The sequence below is a fragment of the Oncorhynchus kisutch genome, linkage group LG8 (genome assembly GCF_002021735.2).
Source record: "Oncorhynchus kisutch isolate 150728-3 linkage group LG8, Okis_V2, whole genome shotgun sequence".
NCBI lineage: Eukaryota > Metazoa > Chordata > Actinopteri > Salmoniformes > Salmonidae > Oncorhynchus > Oncorhynchus kisutch.
The window spans coordinates 7,337,680-7,351,083 of record NC_034181.2 but is presented as its reverse complement, the minus strand read 5'-3'; the positions used below and the strand labels follow the sequence as shown (position 1 = coordinate 7,351,083).

General features: G+C 43.0%; 1 protein-coding gene across 1 annotated transcript in view; it reads right to left on the bottom strand.

The window, feature by feature from the left end:
* Positions 1-913: 913 nt before the first annotated feature.
* The window catches only part of LOC116374781 (fibroblast growth factor 5-like), a 34,525-nt gene continuing 22,034 nt past the window's right edge, over positions 914-13,404 (bottom strand). The window contains exon 3 of the mRNA XM_031829487.1: positions 914-1,567. Within this exon, the coding sequence (XP_031685347.1) occupies positions 1,193-1,567 (375 nt within the window). The 3' untranslated portion in view covers positions 914-1,192. The remainder of the gene's footprint in view (positions 1,568-13,404) is intronic.

Genomic DNA, 13,404 nt, shown 5'->3' with positions numbered 1-13,404 from the left:
AATGACATTCTTGAATATTATAGGACTATAATTATACAGAACAAAAATATGAATGCAACATGCAACCATTTAAACGATTTTTACTGAGTTACAGTTAATATGAGGAAATCTGTGAGTTGAAATCAATTAATTCGGCCCTAATCTATAGATTTCACATGACTGGGAACACAAATACGCATTTGGGAATGCCTTAAAAAAAGATGTCTTCAAAAAAATGGGCCTCACAGTGGGCCTCAGAATCTCATCATGGTATCTCAAATTGCCATCGATAAAATGCAATTGTGTTCGTTGTCCGTAGTTTATACCTGCCCATATCATAACCCCACCGCCACCATGGGGCACTCTGTTCACAAATGTGACATTGGCCCTTTACATGTTGCATTTATATTTTTTGTTCAGTAAAGTGTTGGTCCCATGTTTCATGAGCTGAAATAAAAGGTCCCAGAAATGTTCCATATGCACAAAAAGCTTATTTCTCTTAAATGTTGTGTACAAATTTGTTTTACATCCCTGTTATTGAGAATTTCTCTTTTGCCAAGATAATCCATCCACTTGACAGGTGTGTAATCAAGTATCTGATTAAACAGCATGATCATTACACAGGTGCACCTTGTGCTGGGGACAATAAAAGGCCACACTCAAATGTGCAGTTTTGTCACACAACACAATGCCACAATCAACAGCCTGATCAACTCTATGTGAAGGATATGAGTCGCGCTGCATGAGGCAAATGGTCACACCAGATACTGACTGGTTATCTGATCCACGCCCCTTACTACTTTTCTTTTTAAGGTATCTGTGACCAACAGATGCACATCTGTATTCCCAGTCATGTGAAATCCATAGATTAAGGCCGAATTAATTTATTTTAATTGACTGGTTACCTCATATGAACTGTAACTCAGTAAAATCTTTGAAATTGTTGCGTGTTGCATTAACATTTTTGTTCAGTGTATAATTGACTGTTTTTTGCAGTTATTTATCCTGGGAAAAGGGAGTGGTTTTAGGCGGGAAATCTCTGTAAATCTCGGTAACACAGTTCCCGCTATTCAGCCCTAATCCAATCCACATAGCCTGGAACTCTGTTTCACCGTTGTTTCACTACAGCAGTCTGGCAATCCTGAATCCTATCATTGATTCCAGGCTACAGCACTCAACCTAGAGTCTTCCTTGACATGAACCTCTCCTCAGTCTATCCAAACCGAAACTTTGGCCAGTACTTGACAGTCTGCACCCTCTTCCCTGTTCCTGTATTAAGGTTCATCTTCGGCTGCGAGGGCGGTTGAGGTGCCACCGGGAGGCTTTTCCTCCTGTCTTTACTCCTGTCTGTGATGGTGAAGCCTCGTTCGCTCTGCAGGTCGTGCAGGTTGAGCCTGGGGAGGAAGTGCGTGGCGACGTGCTGTGATTTGACCCTGGGGCTGGAGCCCATCTTGGCTTTGCCTCTTTTGTTGAGGGCCACGTACCAATCCCGTCCCGTCCGGTGGTTCCGGTGCAACACCGAGGCGTACGTGTTGTAACTGTTCTCTTGGAAACGCTCCCGGAATCTACAGTCATCCGTGAACCTCTCCTGAAACAAAAGAAAACACAAACAAGTTGTACAGTAATGTTACCAAGAGCAGAATGCTACTGTTACATGTGTTACAATACAGCAGGAAGGAACAAAGTGGTATTAATGACCTAACATAGAAATCCTCTTGATTATCTCCTTAAACCAATCAGCAAGCAAGCAACAACAACAAAAAAAGCCACTGAGCATATTTGATCAGAACTTTCATAAACCCTCCCTTTACATTTGTTTAATGTAACACTTTATAGCATTAAAAAATAAATGAGCCCTGGACACATCTAAAGGAGATGTGAGATATAGTTCTAAGAGTATCTCCTTGATGATTGATGGCACATAGACTAACCACTAATCTCCTAACGAGAGTCCCAGCTCAGATGGAGAGGTGTAGGAATGGGGATAGAGTTGCAACATGGAACCGGGCGACATTGGGGAAAGGATACATTCAAGTATTTTATATTCACGATACTCTCAGTGTGTCTTGTGACTGAATGAATGTATGAGTTTCCATTTCCCAGGCTATAAACTATTAGGTCAGTCGTCGGTAGGGAGAGAGAGAGAGAGAGAGAGAGAGAGAGGCACCCTTCAATCTTCCTGCTGAATCCTACCCATGTATGGCTGTCATACAAATGCATATGAGTTTGATACATAGGTTCTCTTAGTGGTTGAGCGTGTGTGTGTTTTGTGTGTGTGTGTGTGTGTGGGGGGGGGGGCATCTACATGTTTACAGACTGGTCAGGATATTGGTCAGGGGTCACACTTTATTTGGATGGTCCGGATCTTCCATGTATAGGTGCTCTACAGATGTCCATACTATTAACAAACTATCTGTTGTTAAGCAACTGCTTGCTGAGGTTGCGGTTAGTGTTCGGTTTAGGAGGAGAATAAAGGTCAAGGTCAGGGTTAATGTTCGGTTTAGGATTAGAATAAAGGTCAAGGTCAGGATTAGAGCTAGGGTTAGGGTTAGTAGACCGTTTTAATGTTAGTGATAGTCTGTAGAGCTTCGACAGACGCTCTCACTAACATTAGTGTTAGTCTGTAGAGCTTCGACAGACGCTCTCACTAACATTAGTGTTAGTCTGTAGAGCATCGACAGACACTCTCACTAACATTAGTGTTAGTCTGTAGAGCTTCGACAGACGCTCTCACTAACATTAGTGTTAGTCTGTAGAGCATCGACAGACACTCACTAACATTATTGTTAGTCTGTAGAGCTTCGACAGACGCTCTCACTAACATTAGTGTTAGTCTGTAGAGCATCGACAGACACTCTCACTAACATTAGTGTTAGTCTGTAGAGCTTCGACAGACGCTCTCACTAACATTAGTGTTAGTCTGTAGAGCATCGACAGACACTCACTAACATTATTGTTAGTCTGTAGAGCTTCGACAGACGCTCTCACTAACATTAGTGTTAGTCTGTAGCGCTTCGACAGACGCTCTCACTAACATTAGTGTTAGTCTGTAGAGCTTCGACAGACGCTCTCACTAACATTAGTGTTAGTCTGTGGAGCTTCGACAGACGCTCTCACTAACATTAGTGTTAGTCTGTAGAGCTTCGACAGACGCTCTCACTAACATTAGTGTTAGTCTTTAGAGCTTCGACAGACGCTCTCACTAACATTAGTGTTAGTCTGTAGAGCTTCGACAGACGCTCTCACTAACATTAGTGTTAGTCTGTAGAGCATCGACAGACACTCTCACTAACATTAGTGTTAGTCTGTAGAGCTTCGACAGACGCTCTCACTAACATTAGTGTTAGTCTGTAGAGCATCGACAGACACTCTCACTAACATTATTGTTAGTCTGTAGAGCTTCGACAGACGCTCTCACTAACATTAGTGTTAGTCTGTAGAGCTTCGACAGACGCTCTCACTAACATTAGTGTTAGTCTGTAGAGCTTCGACAGACGCTCTCACTAACATTAGTGTTAGTCTGTAGAGCTTCGACAGACGCTCTCACTAACATTATTGTTAGTCTGTAGAGCTTCGACAGACGCTCTCACTAACATTAGTGTTAGTCTGTAGAGCTTCGACAGACGCTCTCACTAACATTAGTGTTAGTCTGTAGAGCTTCGACAGACGCTCTCACTAACATTAGTGTTAGTCTGTAGAGCTTCGACAGACGCTCTCACTAACATTAGTGTTAGTCTGTAGAGCTTCGACAGACGCTCTCACTAACATTAGTGTTAGTCTGTAGAGCTTCGACAGACGCTCTCACTAACATTAGTGTTAGTCTGTAGAGCTTCGACAGACGCTCTCACTAACATTAGTGTTAGTCTGTAGAGCTTCGACAGACGCTCTCACTAACATTAGTGTTAGTCTGTAGAGCTTCGACAGACGCTCTCACTAACATTAGTGTTAGTCTGTAGAGCTTTGACAGACGCTCTCACTAACATTAGTGTTAGTCTGTAGAGCTTCGACAGACGCTCTCACTAACATTAGTGTTAGTCTGTAGAGCTTCGACAGACGCTCTCACTAACATTAGTGTTAGTCTGTAGCGCTTCGACAGACGCTCTCACTAACATTAGTGTTAGTCTGTAGAGCTTCGACAGACGCTCTCACTAACATTAGTGTTAGTCTGTAGAGCTTCGACAGACGCTCTCACTAACATTAGTGTTAGTCTGTAGAGCTTCGACAGACGCTCTCACTAACATTAGTGTTAGTCTGTAGAGCTTCGACAGACGCTCTCACTAACATTAGTGTTAGTCTGTAGAGCTTCGACAGACGCTCTCACTAACATTAGTGTTAGTCTGTAGAGCATCGACAGACGCTCTCACTAACATTAGTGTTAGTCTGTAGAGCTTCGACAGACGCTCTCACTAACATTAGTGTTAGTCTGTAGAGCTTCGACAGATGGACTAACCAAATAAAGTGTTACTTGGTCAGGATTCTCAACGAAATAAATGAGTTTTCAACGTTCAGGATTTTCTTGGAGACTGCGTCACCTCGAGATGCTTGTTTGATGAGCAGTTTCCTGTAAAGTGATAGGGGCGATAGTTTTTCTCCCCCCCCGACGTAAAGGCAATTATCTAATCAGAGTAGGGACGGGAGAAACACGGCCTGAGGTAACATGGTAGTATGTCAACCAATTCTCACCCAGATGTTAACCAGCTGACTTCAGTTTATATCAGTGTGTGTCAACTGAGCCGTGTTAACATCAGCAGCATTAGCACAGAACGAAATACCACATTATTCACTTGGGGTTCATATACTTCTTAGGGTGTTAGTTTAACCATGGTCAACTCCCAGGCAGGGCTTGTTTCACAGTCAGGTTTAGTTTAACCGTGTCCAACTCCCAGGCAGGGCTGGTTTCACAGTCAGATTTTGTTTGTGTCCAACTCCCAGGCAGGGCTTGTTTCACAGTCAGATTTAGTTTGTGTCCAACTCCCAGGCAGGGCTGGTTTCACAGTCAGATTTAGTTTGTGTCCAACTCCCAGGCAGGGCTTGTTCCACAGTCAGATTTAGTTTGTGTCCAACTCCCAGGCAGGGCTTGTTCCACAGTCAGATTTAGTTTGTGTCCAACTCCCAGGCAGGGCTTGTTCCACAGTCAGATTTAGTTTGTGTCCAACTCCCAGGCAGGGCTTGTTTCACAGTCAGATTTAGTTTGTGTCCAACTCCCAGGCAGGGCTGGTTTCACAGTCAGATTTAGTTTGTGTCCAACTCCCAGGCAGGGCTTGTTTCACAGTCAGATTTAGTTTGTGTCCAACTCCCAGGCAGGGCTGGTTTCACAGTCAGATTTAGTTTGTGTCCAACTCCCAGGCAGGGCTTGTTCCACAGTCAGATTTAGTTTGTGTCCAACTCCCAGGCAGGGCTGGTTTCACAGTCAGATTTAGTTTGTGTCCAACTCCCAGGCAGGGCTTGTTTCACAGTCAGATTTAGTTTGTGTCCAACTCCCAGGCAGGGCTTGTTCCACAGTCAGATTTAGTTTGTGTCCAACTCCCAGGCAGGGCTTGTTTCACAGTCAGATATAGTTTGTGTCCAACTCCCAGGCAGGGCTTGTTTCACAGTCAGATTTAGTTTGTGTCCAACTCCCAGGCAGGGCTTGTTTCACAGTCAGATATAGTTTGTGTCCAACTCCCAGGCAGGGCTGGTTTCACAGTCAGATATAGTTTGTGTCCAACTCCCAGGCAGTGCTGGTTTCACAGTCAGATTTAGTTTGTGTCCAACTCCCAGGCAGGGCTTGTTCCACAGTCAGATTTAGTTTGTGTCCAACTCCCAGGCAGGGCTGGTTTCACAGTCAGATATAGTTTGTGTCCAACTCCCAGGCAGGGCTGGTTTCAGATTAAACCCAGGGCATCTACTCCGGGACTACAAAACAAGAGAGTGAAGAGTGTTTTTACTCTTGAGGGGTCTGGGAAACTGGCTCTCAGTGTTTATATGTATATCTTTCATGCCCTAGATGTTGTGAAATCCAACTCCTGGACACTATATCACATGGTATTGACTATATTTTAATATGTCATTATTACATGTTGAGGCATAGGTCATTTTGTGGATATTCTTTCAAATAGCACTCTGGACCACCAGATTACATTAGTAAAGTAATTAAGAGGACCAGCAAATTATACTGAGAAGTGCCAAGGTGAAACTCCCCATTAAAAACAGAGTTTCCCGATTAACTTTTCTATCAACACAACCTTCTATAGAGTCAAAAGCCTCGGGAGCACGTTGAGGGATTCACTCTGGATTCTGTTGTTATTATAATGACATTTATTGTATCAGATTTCCAACACAGAAATAGAAGTGTAGAGTTAAACAAAACACTGCGACAACCGTACAATCTGTAAATCACTGTGAGCCGTGTGCCCCACTGTAACCACGTCCTATTAGCAGTTGGTGTGTGTGTGTGTGTGTGTGTGTGTGTGTGTGTGTGTGTGTGTGTGTGTGTGTGTGTGTGTGTGTGTGTGTGTGTGTGTGTGTGTGTGTGCCCCACTGTAACCATGTCCTATTAGCAGTTGGTGTGTGTGTGTGTGTGTGTGTGTGTATGTGCCCCACTGTAACCATGTCCTATTAGCAGTTGGTGTGTGTGTGTGTGTGTGTATGTGCCCCACTGTAACCACGTCCTATTAGCAGTTGGTGTGTGCCCCACTGTAACCACGTCCTATTAGCAGTGTGTGTGTGTGCCCCACTGTAACCACGTCCTATTAGCAGTTGGTGTGTGTGTGTGTGTGTGTGTGTGTGCCCCACTGTAACCACGTCCTATTAGCAGTTGGTGTGTGTGTGTGTGTGCCCCACTGTAACCGCGTCCTATTAGCAGTGTGTGTGTGTGCCCCACTGTAACCACGTCCTATTAGCAGTTGGTGTGTGTGTGTGTGTGTGTGCCCCACTGTAACCACGTCCTATTAGCAGTTGGTGTGTGTGTGCCCCACTGTAACCACGTCCTATTAGCAGTTGGTGTGTGTGTGTGTGTGCGTACGCGCGCGTGTGTGTGTGTGTGTGTGTGTGTGTGTGTGTGTGGAGAGCGAGGAGAATCCAGACTAATTCTCCACTGATGGATCCTATACAGCTGGACTATAATTGTGTCTGATTGGGGTTAGGCCTGTAATACCAGTTAATGATGATCTCAGAGCAGATTACAGACCAGACTAGACTAGACTAGACTAGACCAGACTAGACCAGACTAGACCAGACCAGACCTAGACCAGACCAGACCAGACTAGACCAGACTAGACTAGACTAGACCAGACTAGACCAGACTAGCCTAGACCAGACTAGACCAGACGAGACTATACTAGACCAGACCAGACTAGACCAGACTAGACCAGACCAGACCAGACTAGACTAGACTAGACTAGACCAGACTAGACCAGACTAGCCTAGACCAGACTAGACTAGACGAGACTATACTAGACCAGACTAGCCTAGACCAGACTAGACCAGACTAGACTAGACCAGACCAGACTAGACCAGACTAGACCAGATGAGACTATACTAGACCAGACCAGACCAGACTAGACCAGACTAGACCAGACTAGACCAGACCAGACTAGACCAGACCAGACTAGACCAGACTAGACCAGACTAGCCTAGACCAGACTAGACCAGACTAGACTAGACCAGACGAGATTAGACTAGACCAGACCAGACCAGACTAGACCAGACTAGACCAGACCAGACTAGACCAGACTAGCCTAGACTAGACTAGACCAGACTAGACTAGACCAGACCAGACCAGACTAGACTAGACCAGACCAGGCTAGACCAGACTAGCCTAGACTAGACCAGACCAGACTACACCAGACTAGACCAGACCAGACCAGACCAGACTAGACTAGACTAGACCAGACTAGAGCAGAACAGACTGCTCATCATGGGGTTGTGTGTGTGTGTGTGTGTGTGTGTGTGTGTGTGTGTGTGTGTGTGTGTGTGTGTGTGTGTGTGTGTGTGTGTGTGTGTGTGTGTGTGTGTGTGTGTGTGTGTGTGTGTGCGCTGCTCCTATCAAAGAGTTGCATAGATTGACAGACAGGAGCAGGGACTTCTTTGTCCCAGTACTCATTAGAGACCCAACATGTCAAATTATTGGATGACTACACTCATTCAGCATAGAGATAAAACCCATTCCTCAACGTGCAGGAGAAATCACGAGATAGTTGTTGAATAATTAACAGCCACCTCTAACATTCAAGAAAATCATCATGATACAGGCAGTAAATGTGAATTGATTGATACAGTTAGTAAATGTGAATTGATTGATACAGGCATTAAATGTGAATTGATTGATACATGTGAATTGATTGATACAGTTAGTAAATGTGAATTGATTGATACAGTTAGTAAATGTGAATTGATTGATACAGGCATTAAATGTGAATTGATTGATACATGTGAACTGATTGATACAGTTAGTAAACGTGAACTGATTGATAAATGTGAACTGATTGATACAGGCAGTACACGTGAACTGATTGATAAATGTGAACTGATTGATACAGGCAGTAAACGTGAACTGATTGATAAATGTGAACTGATTGATACAGGCAGTACACGTGAACTGATTGATAAATGTGAACTGATTGATACAGGCAGTAAACGTGAACTGATTGATAAATGTGAACTGATTGATACAGGCAGTACACGTGAACTGATTGATAAATGTGAACTGATTGATAAGTAACCCATTCCTAAACTCTAGAAAAAATGAATCTCACAAGATGTTCATCTTGTGGCTCCCTAACTAACTGCTAAAAATACCTTTGGTGGGAAACTATAAACTGTAGGATGTACAAGAGGATGGAGATGACCACGTCCTCAACCCTACGATGCCTTGTATAACCCTGTTCTAGTTGGTTCTGAAACAACAACACCGTTTTGCTTTGTTGAAGAGTGCAGCATAGCAGAACAAGATGCCATTACAGCCATTCTGTAAACATGTCACTCACGAGATGAGCTGCCATAACAACAGAGGCAGAACATCCACTTTATAAGTTGTTCTAAAATCACCAACATCCTCTGGGTATTGTTGTTTTTAATTATAATTTGAAAAATGTATGGGAACCCCCTTGATGGTTGTGGGTGGGTGACTTAAACAGTTTTAGCACGACAGTGCAGTAAATTCTACAAACACATTGAAAGGAGTTGCTGTAGCACTTGTGCACAGCTAGTTGAGAGATATAATGTAGGCCTGCAGTACAACAGGCTGTACAATAATGATTCCAAGACTTCTATTGAAATGGTCCTGTGTGGCTCAGTTGGTAAGAGTGTTGTGATTCCAGGTCTGTGGATTCAAATACCACTGGGGTCACATTCAAAAAAGTTTATGTGCTCACTGTGGATGCGTTTGGATAGAAGTGTCTGTAAACTTATATATATTATTACATTAATAAGTGCTTGGGGAATGCTGAGATGTTCTTTAGTGGAATGCTGAGATGTTCTTTAGTGGAATGCTGAGATGTTCTTTAGTGGAATGCTGAGATGTTCTTTAGTGGAATGCTGAGATGTTCTTTAGTGGAATGCTGAGATGTTCTTTAGGAGAATGCTGAGATGTTCTTTAGTGGAATGCTGAGATGTTCTTTAGGAGAATGCTGAGATGTTATTTAGTGGAATGCTGAGATGTTCTTTAGTAGAATGCTGAGATGTTATTTAGTGAAATGCTGAGATGTTCATTAGTAGAATGCTGAGATGTTCTTTAATAGAATGCTGAGATGTTCTTTAATAGAATGCTGAGATGTTATTTAGTGGAATGCTGAGATGTTCATTAGTAGAATGCTGAGATGTTCTTTAATAGAATGCTGAGATGTTATTTAGTGAAATGCTGAGATGTTCATTAGTAGAATGCTGAGATGTTCTTTAATAGAATGCTGAGATGTTCTTTAGTAGAATGCTGAGATGTTATTTAGTGGAATGTTGAGATGTTCTTTAATAGAATGCTGAGATGTTCTTTAGTAGAATGCTGAGATGTTATTTAGTGGAATGCTGAGATGTTATTTAGTGGAATGCTGAGATGTTATTTAGTGGAATGCTGAGATGTTATTTAGTGGAATGCTGAGATGTTCTTTAGTAGAATGCTGAGATGTTTAGTGGAATGTTGAGATGTTATTTAGTGGAATGTTGAGATGTTCTTTAGTAGAATGCTGAGATGTTATTTAGTGAAATGCTGAGATGTTCTTTAGTAGAATGCTGAGATGTTCTTTAGTGGAATGCTGAGATGTTCTTTAGTAGAATGCTGATATGTTCTTTAGTAGAATGCTGAGATGTTATTTAGTGGAATGTTGAGATGTTCTTTAATAGAATGCTGAGATGTTCTTTAGTAGAATGCTGAGATGTTCTTTAATAGAATGCTGAGATGTTCTTTAGTAGAATGCTGAGATGTTATTTAGTGGAATGTTGAGATGTTCTTTAATAGAATGCTGAGATGTTCTTTAGTAGAATGCTGAGATGTTATTTAGTGGAATGTTGAGATGTTCTTTAGTAGAATGCTGAGATGTTATTTAGTGGAATGCTGAGATGTTCTTTAGTGGAATGCTGAGATGTTCTTTAGTGGAATGCTGAGATGTTCTTTAGTAGAATGCTGAGATGTTCTTTAGTAGAATGCTGAGATGTTATTTAGTGGAATGCTGAGATGTTCTTTAATAGAATGCTGAGATGTTCTTTAGTGGAATGCTGAGATGTTCTTTAGTAGAATGCTCTGTTTATGCCTGGTTTCAGTTCAGTTTAATGACTGGGAGCAGATAGGTGAGGGTTTATTGTGTCAAAAGAATGCTAGGGCAACTCTTTTAAAATGGCCCTTTCCCCTGATCCATGTGCTCCATCTGATTAGGATGTTTTGAATGGTTTTCTAATTTACCAATCACTACATATATAAATATAGATATTTATGCAGTAACAGTCTAAACGTTGGACACACCTACTATTTCAAGGGTTTTTCTTTATTATGACTATGTTCTATATTGTAGAATAATAGCGAAGACATCAAAACTATGAAATAACACATATGGAATCATGTAGTAACCAAAAAAAGTGCTTAAACAAATCAAAATATATTTTAGATTTTAGATTCTTCAAATAGCCACCCTTTTCTTTGATGACAGCTTTGCACACTCTTGGCATTCTCTCTACCAGCTTCACCTGGAATGTTTTTCCAAGTCTTGTAAGGAGTTCCCACATATGCTGATTTTCTTCCACTCTGCTGTCCAACTCATCCCAAACCATCTCAATTGGGATGAGGTCGGGTGATTGTGGAGGCCAGGTCATCTAATGCAGCACTCCATCACTCTCCTTCTTGGTTAAATAGCCCTTACACAGCCTGGAGGTGTTTTGGGTTAATGTCCTGCTGAAAAACAAATGTTAGTCCAGCTAAACGCAAAGCAGATGGGATGGTGTATCTCTGCAGAATGCTGAGGTAGCCATGCTGGTTAAGTGTGACTTGAATCCTAAATACATTACAGACAGTGTCACCAGCAAAGCACCCCCACACCATCACACCTCCTCCTCCATGCTTCATGGTGGGAACCACACATGCAGAGATTATCCTACTCTATGTCTCACAAAGACACGTCGGTTGGAATCAATAAATCTCAAATTTGGACTCATCAGGCCAAAAGTCAAATGACCACTGGTCTAATGTCCATTGCTCAGGTTTCTTTGCCCAAGCAAGTCTCTTCTTACAGTATTATTGGTGTCCTTTAATAGTGTTTTCTTTGCAGCAATTGGACCATGAAGGCCTGATTCATACAGTGTCCTCTGAACAGTTGATGTTGAGATGTGTATATTACTTGAACTCTGTGAAGCATTTATTTGGGCTGCAATCTTAGCTCTTAGCTTATCCTCTGCAGCAGAGGTAAATCTGGGTCTTCCTTTCCTGTGGCGGTCCTCATGAGAGCCAGTTTCATCATAGCTCTTGATGGTTTTTGCGACAGAACTTGAAGAAACTTTCAAAGTTCTTGACATGTTCCTCGTTGACTGACCTTTATGTCTTAATGCTTTTGAACCAATCAGTTGTGTTTTGACAAGGTAGGGGTGGTATACAGAAGATAGCCCTATTTGCTAAAAGACCAAGTCCATATTATAGAAAGAACAGCTCGAATAAGCAAAGAAACAACAGTCCATCCCTACTTTAAGAAAGAAAGAAATTCCACAAATTAACTTTTAACAAGGCACACCTGTTAATTGACATGCATTCCAGATGACTATCTCCCTCGCTCTCTCGCTGTCACTCTCTCTCTTTCTCTCTCTCTCTCTCTCTCCCTCCCTCTCTCTCTCTCTCTCTCTCTCCCTCTATATCTCACCCCCTCCCTCTCTCTCTTTCTCTCTCTCGCTCGCTCGCTCCCTCTCTCTCTCTCCCTCTCTTCCTCTCTCTGTCTATCTCCCTCTATTCCTCTCTCCCTCTCTCTCTCTCACCCTCTGTATCTGTCCCCTTACTTCCCTCCCTCCATCGCTCACTCCCCTGTTTGTTCAATAAATCCAGGTGACCTTTCAACTTAGAAGAGATTAAGTTTGTAATGGCAGGCTGGGTAGGTCAGTGTAATATGCATCTGTCTTCTCGCCCATTATTCCAGACAATAAAATTCCACTGTGAAAACATCTAAATATGAACTATGACAGACGGATAACAACATAAAGACAATTTGTGACACCAGATCCCCCCCCCCCCCCTCCGAACACAGACAGACGAGCCCCCGAGCCGGCCAGCCCTGTGTGTGTGTGTGTGTGTGTGTGTGTGTGTGTGTGTGTGCGTGCGCGCGTGCGCGTGTGTGTGTGTGTGTGTGTGTGTGTGTGTGTGTGTGTGTGTGTGTGTGTGTGTGTGTGTGTGTGTGTGTGTGGAGAGCGAGGAGAATCCAGACTAATTCTCCACTGATGGATCCTATACAGCTGGACTAACTATAATTGTCCACTGTGTCTGCAGAGGCTTATGGGGCTCTTCACATTTATCCCTTTGTTTCTCTCTGACACTCTCTCTCTCTGTCTGTCTCATTTACTCACTCTGTCTCTCTTTCCATGTCTGTCTGTCTGTCTGTCCGTCCGTCCGTCTGTCTGTCTATCTGTCTCTCTTTCCATGTCTGTCTGTCTGTCTCTCCATGTCTGTCTGTCTCTCTCCATGTCTGTCTGTCTCTCTCCATATCTGTCTCCATGTCTGTCTCTCTCCATGTCTGTCTGTCTGTCTGTCTGTCTGTCTGTCTGTCTGTCTGTCTGTCTGTCTGTCTGTCTGTCTGTCTGTCTGTCTGTCTGTCTGTCTGTCTGTCTGTCTGTCTGTCTGTCTGTCTGTCTGTCTGTCTGTCTCCATGTCTCTCTTTCTCTCTCTCTCTCTCTCTCTGTCTCTCTCTCTCTGTCTCTCTGTCTCCCTCTCTCTGTCTCCCTCTCTCAGTCTCCCTCTCTTTGTCTCTCTCTCTCTGTCTCACTCTC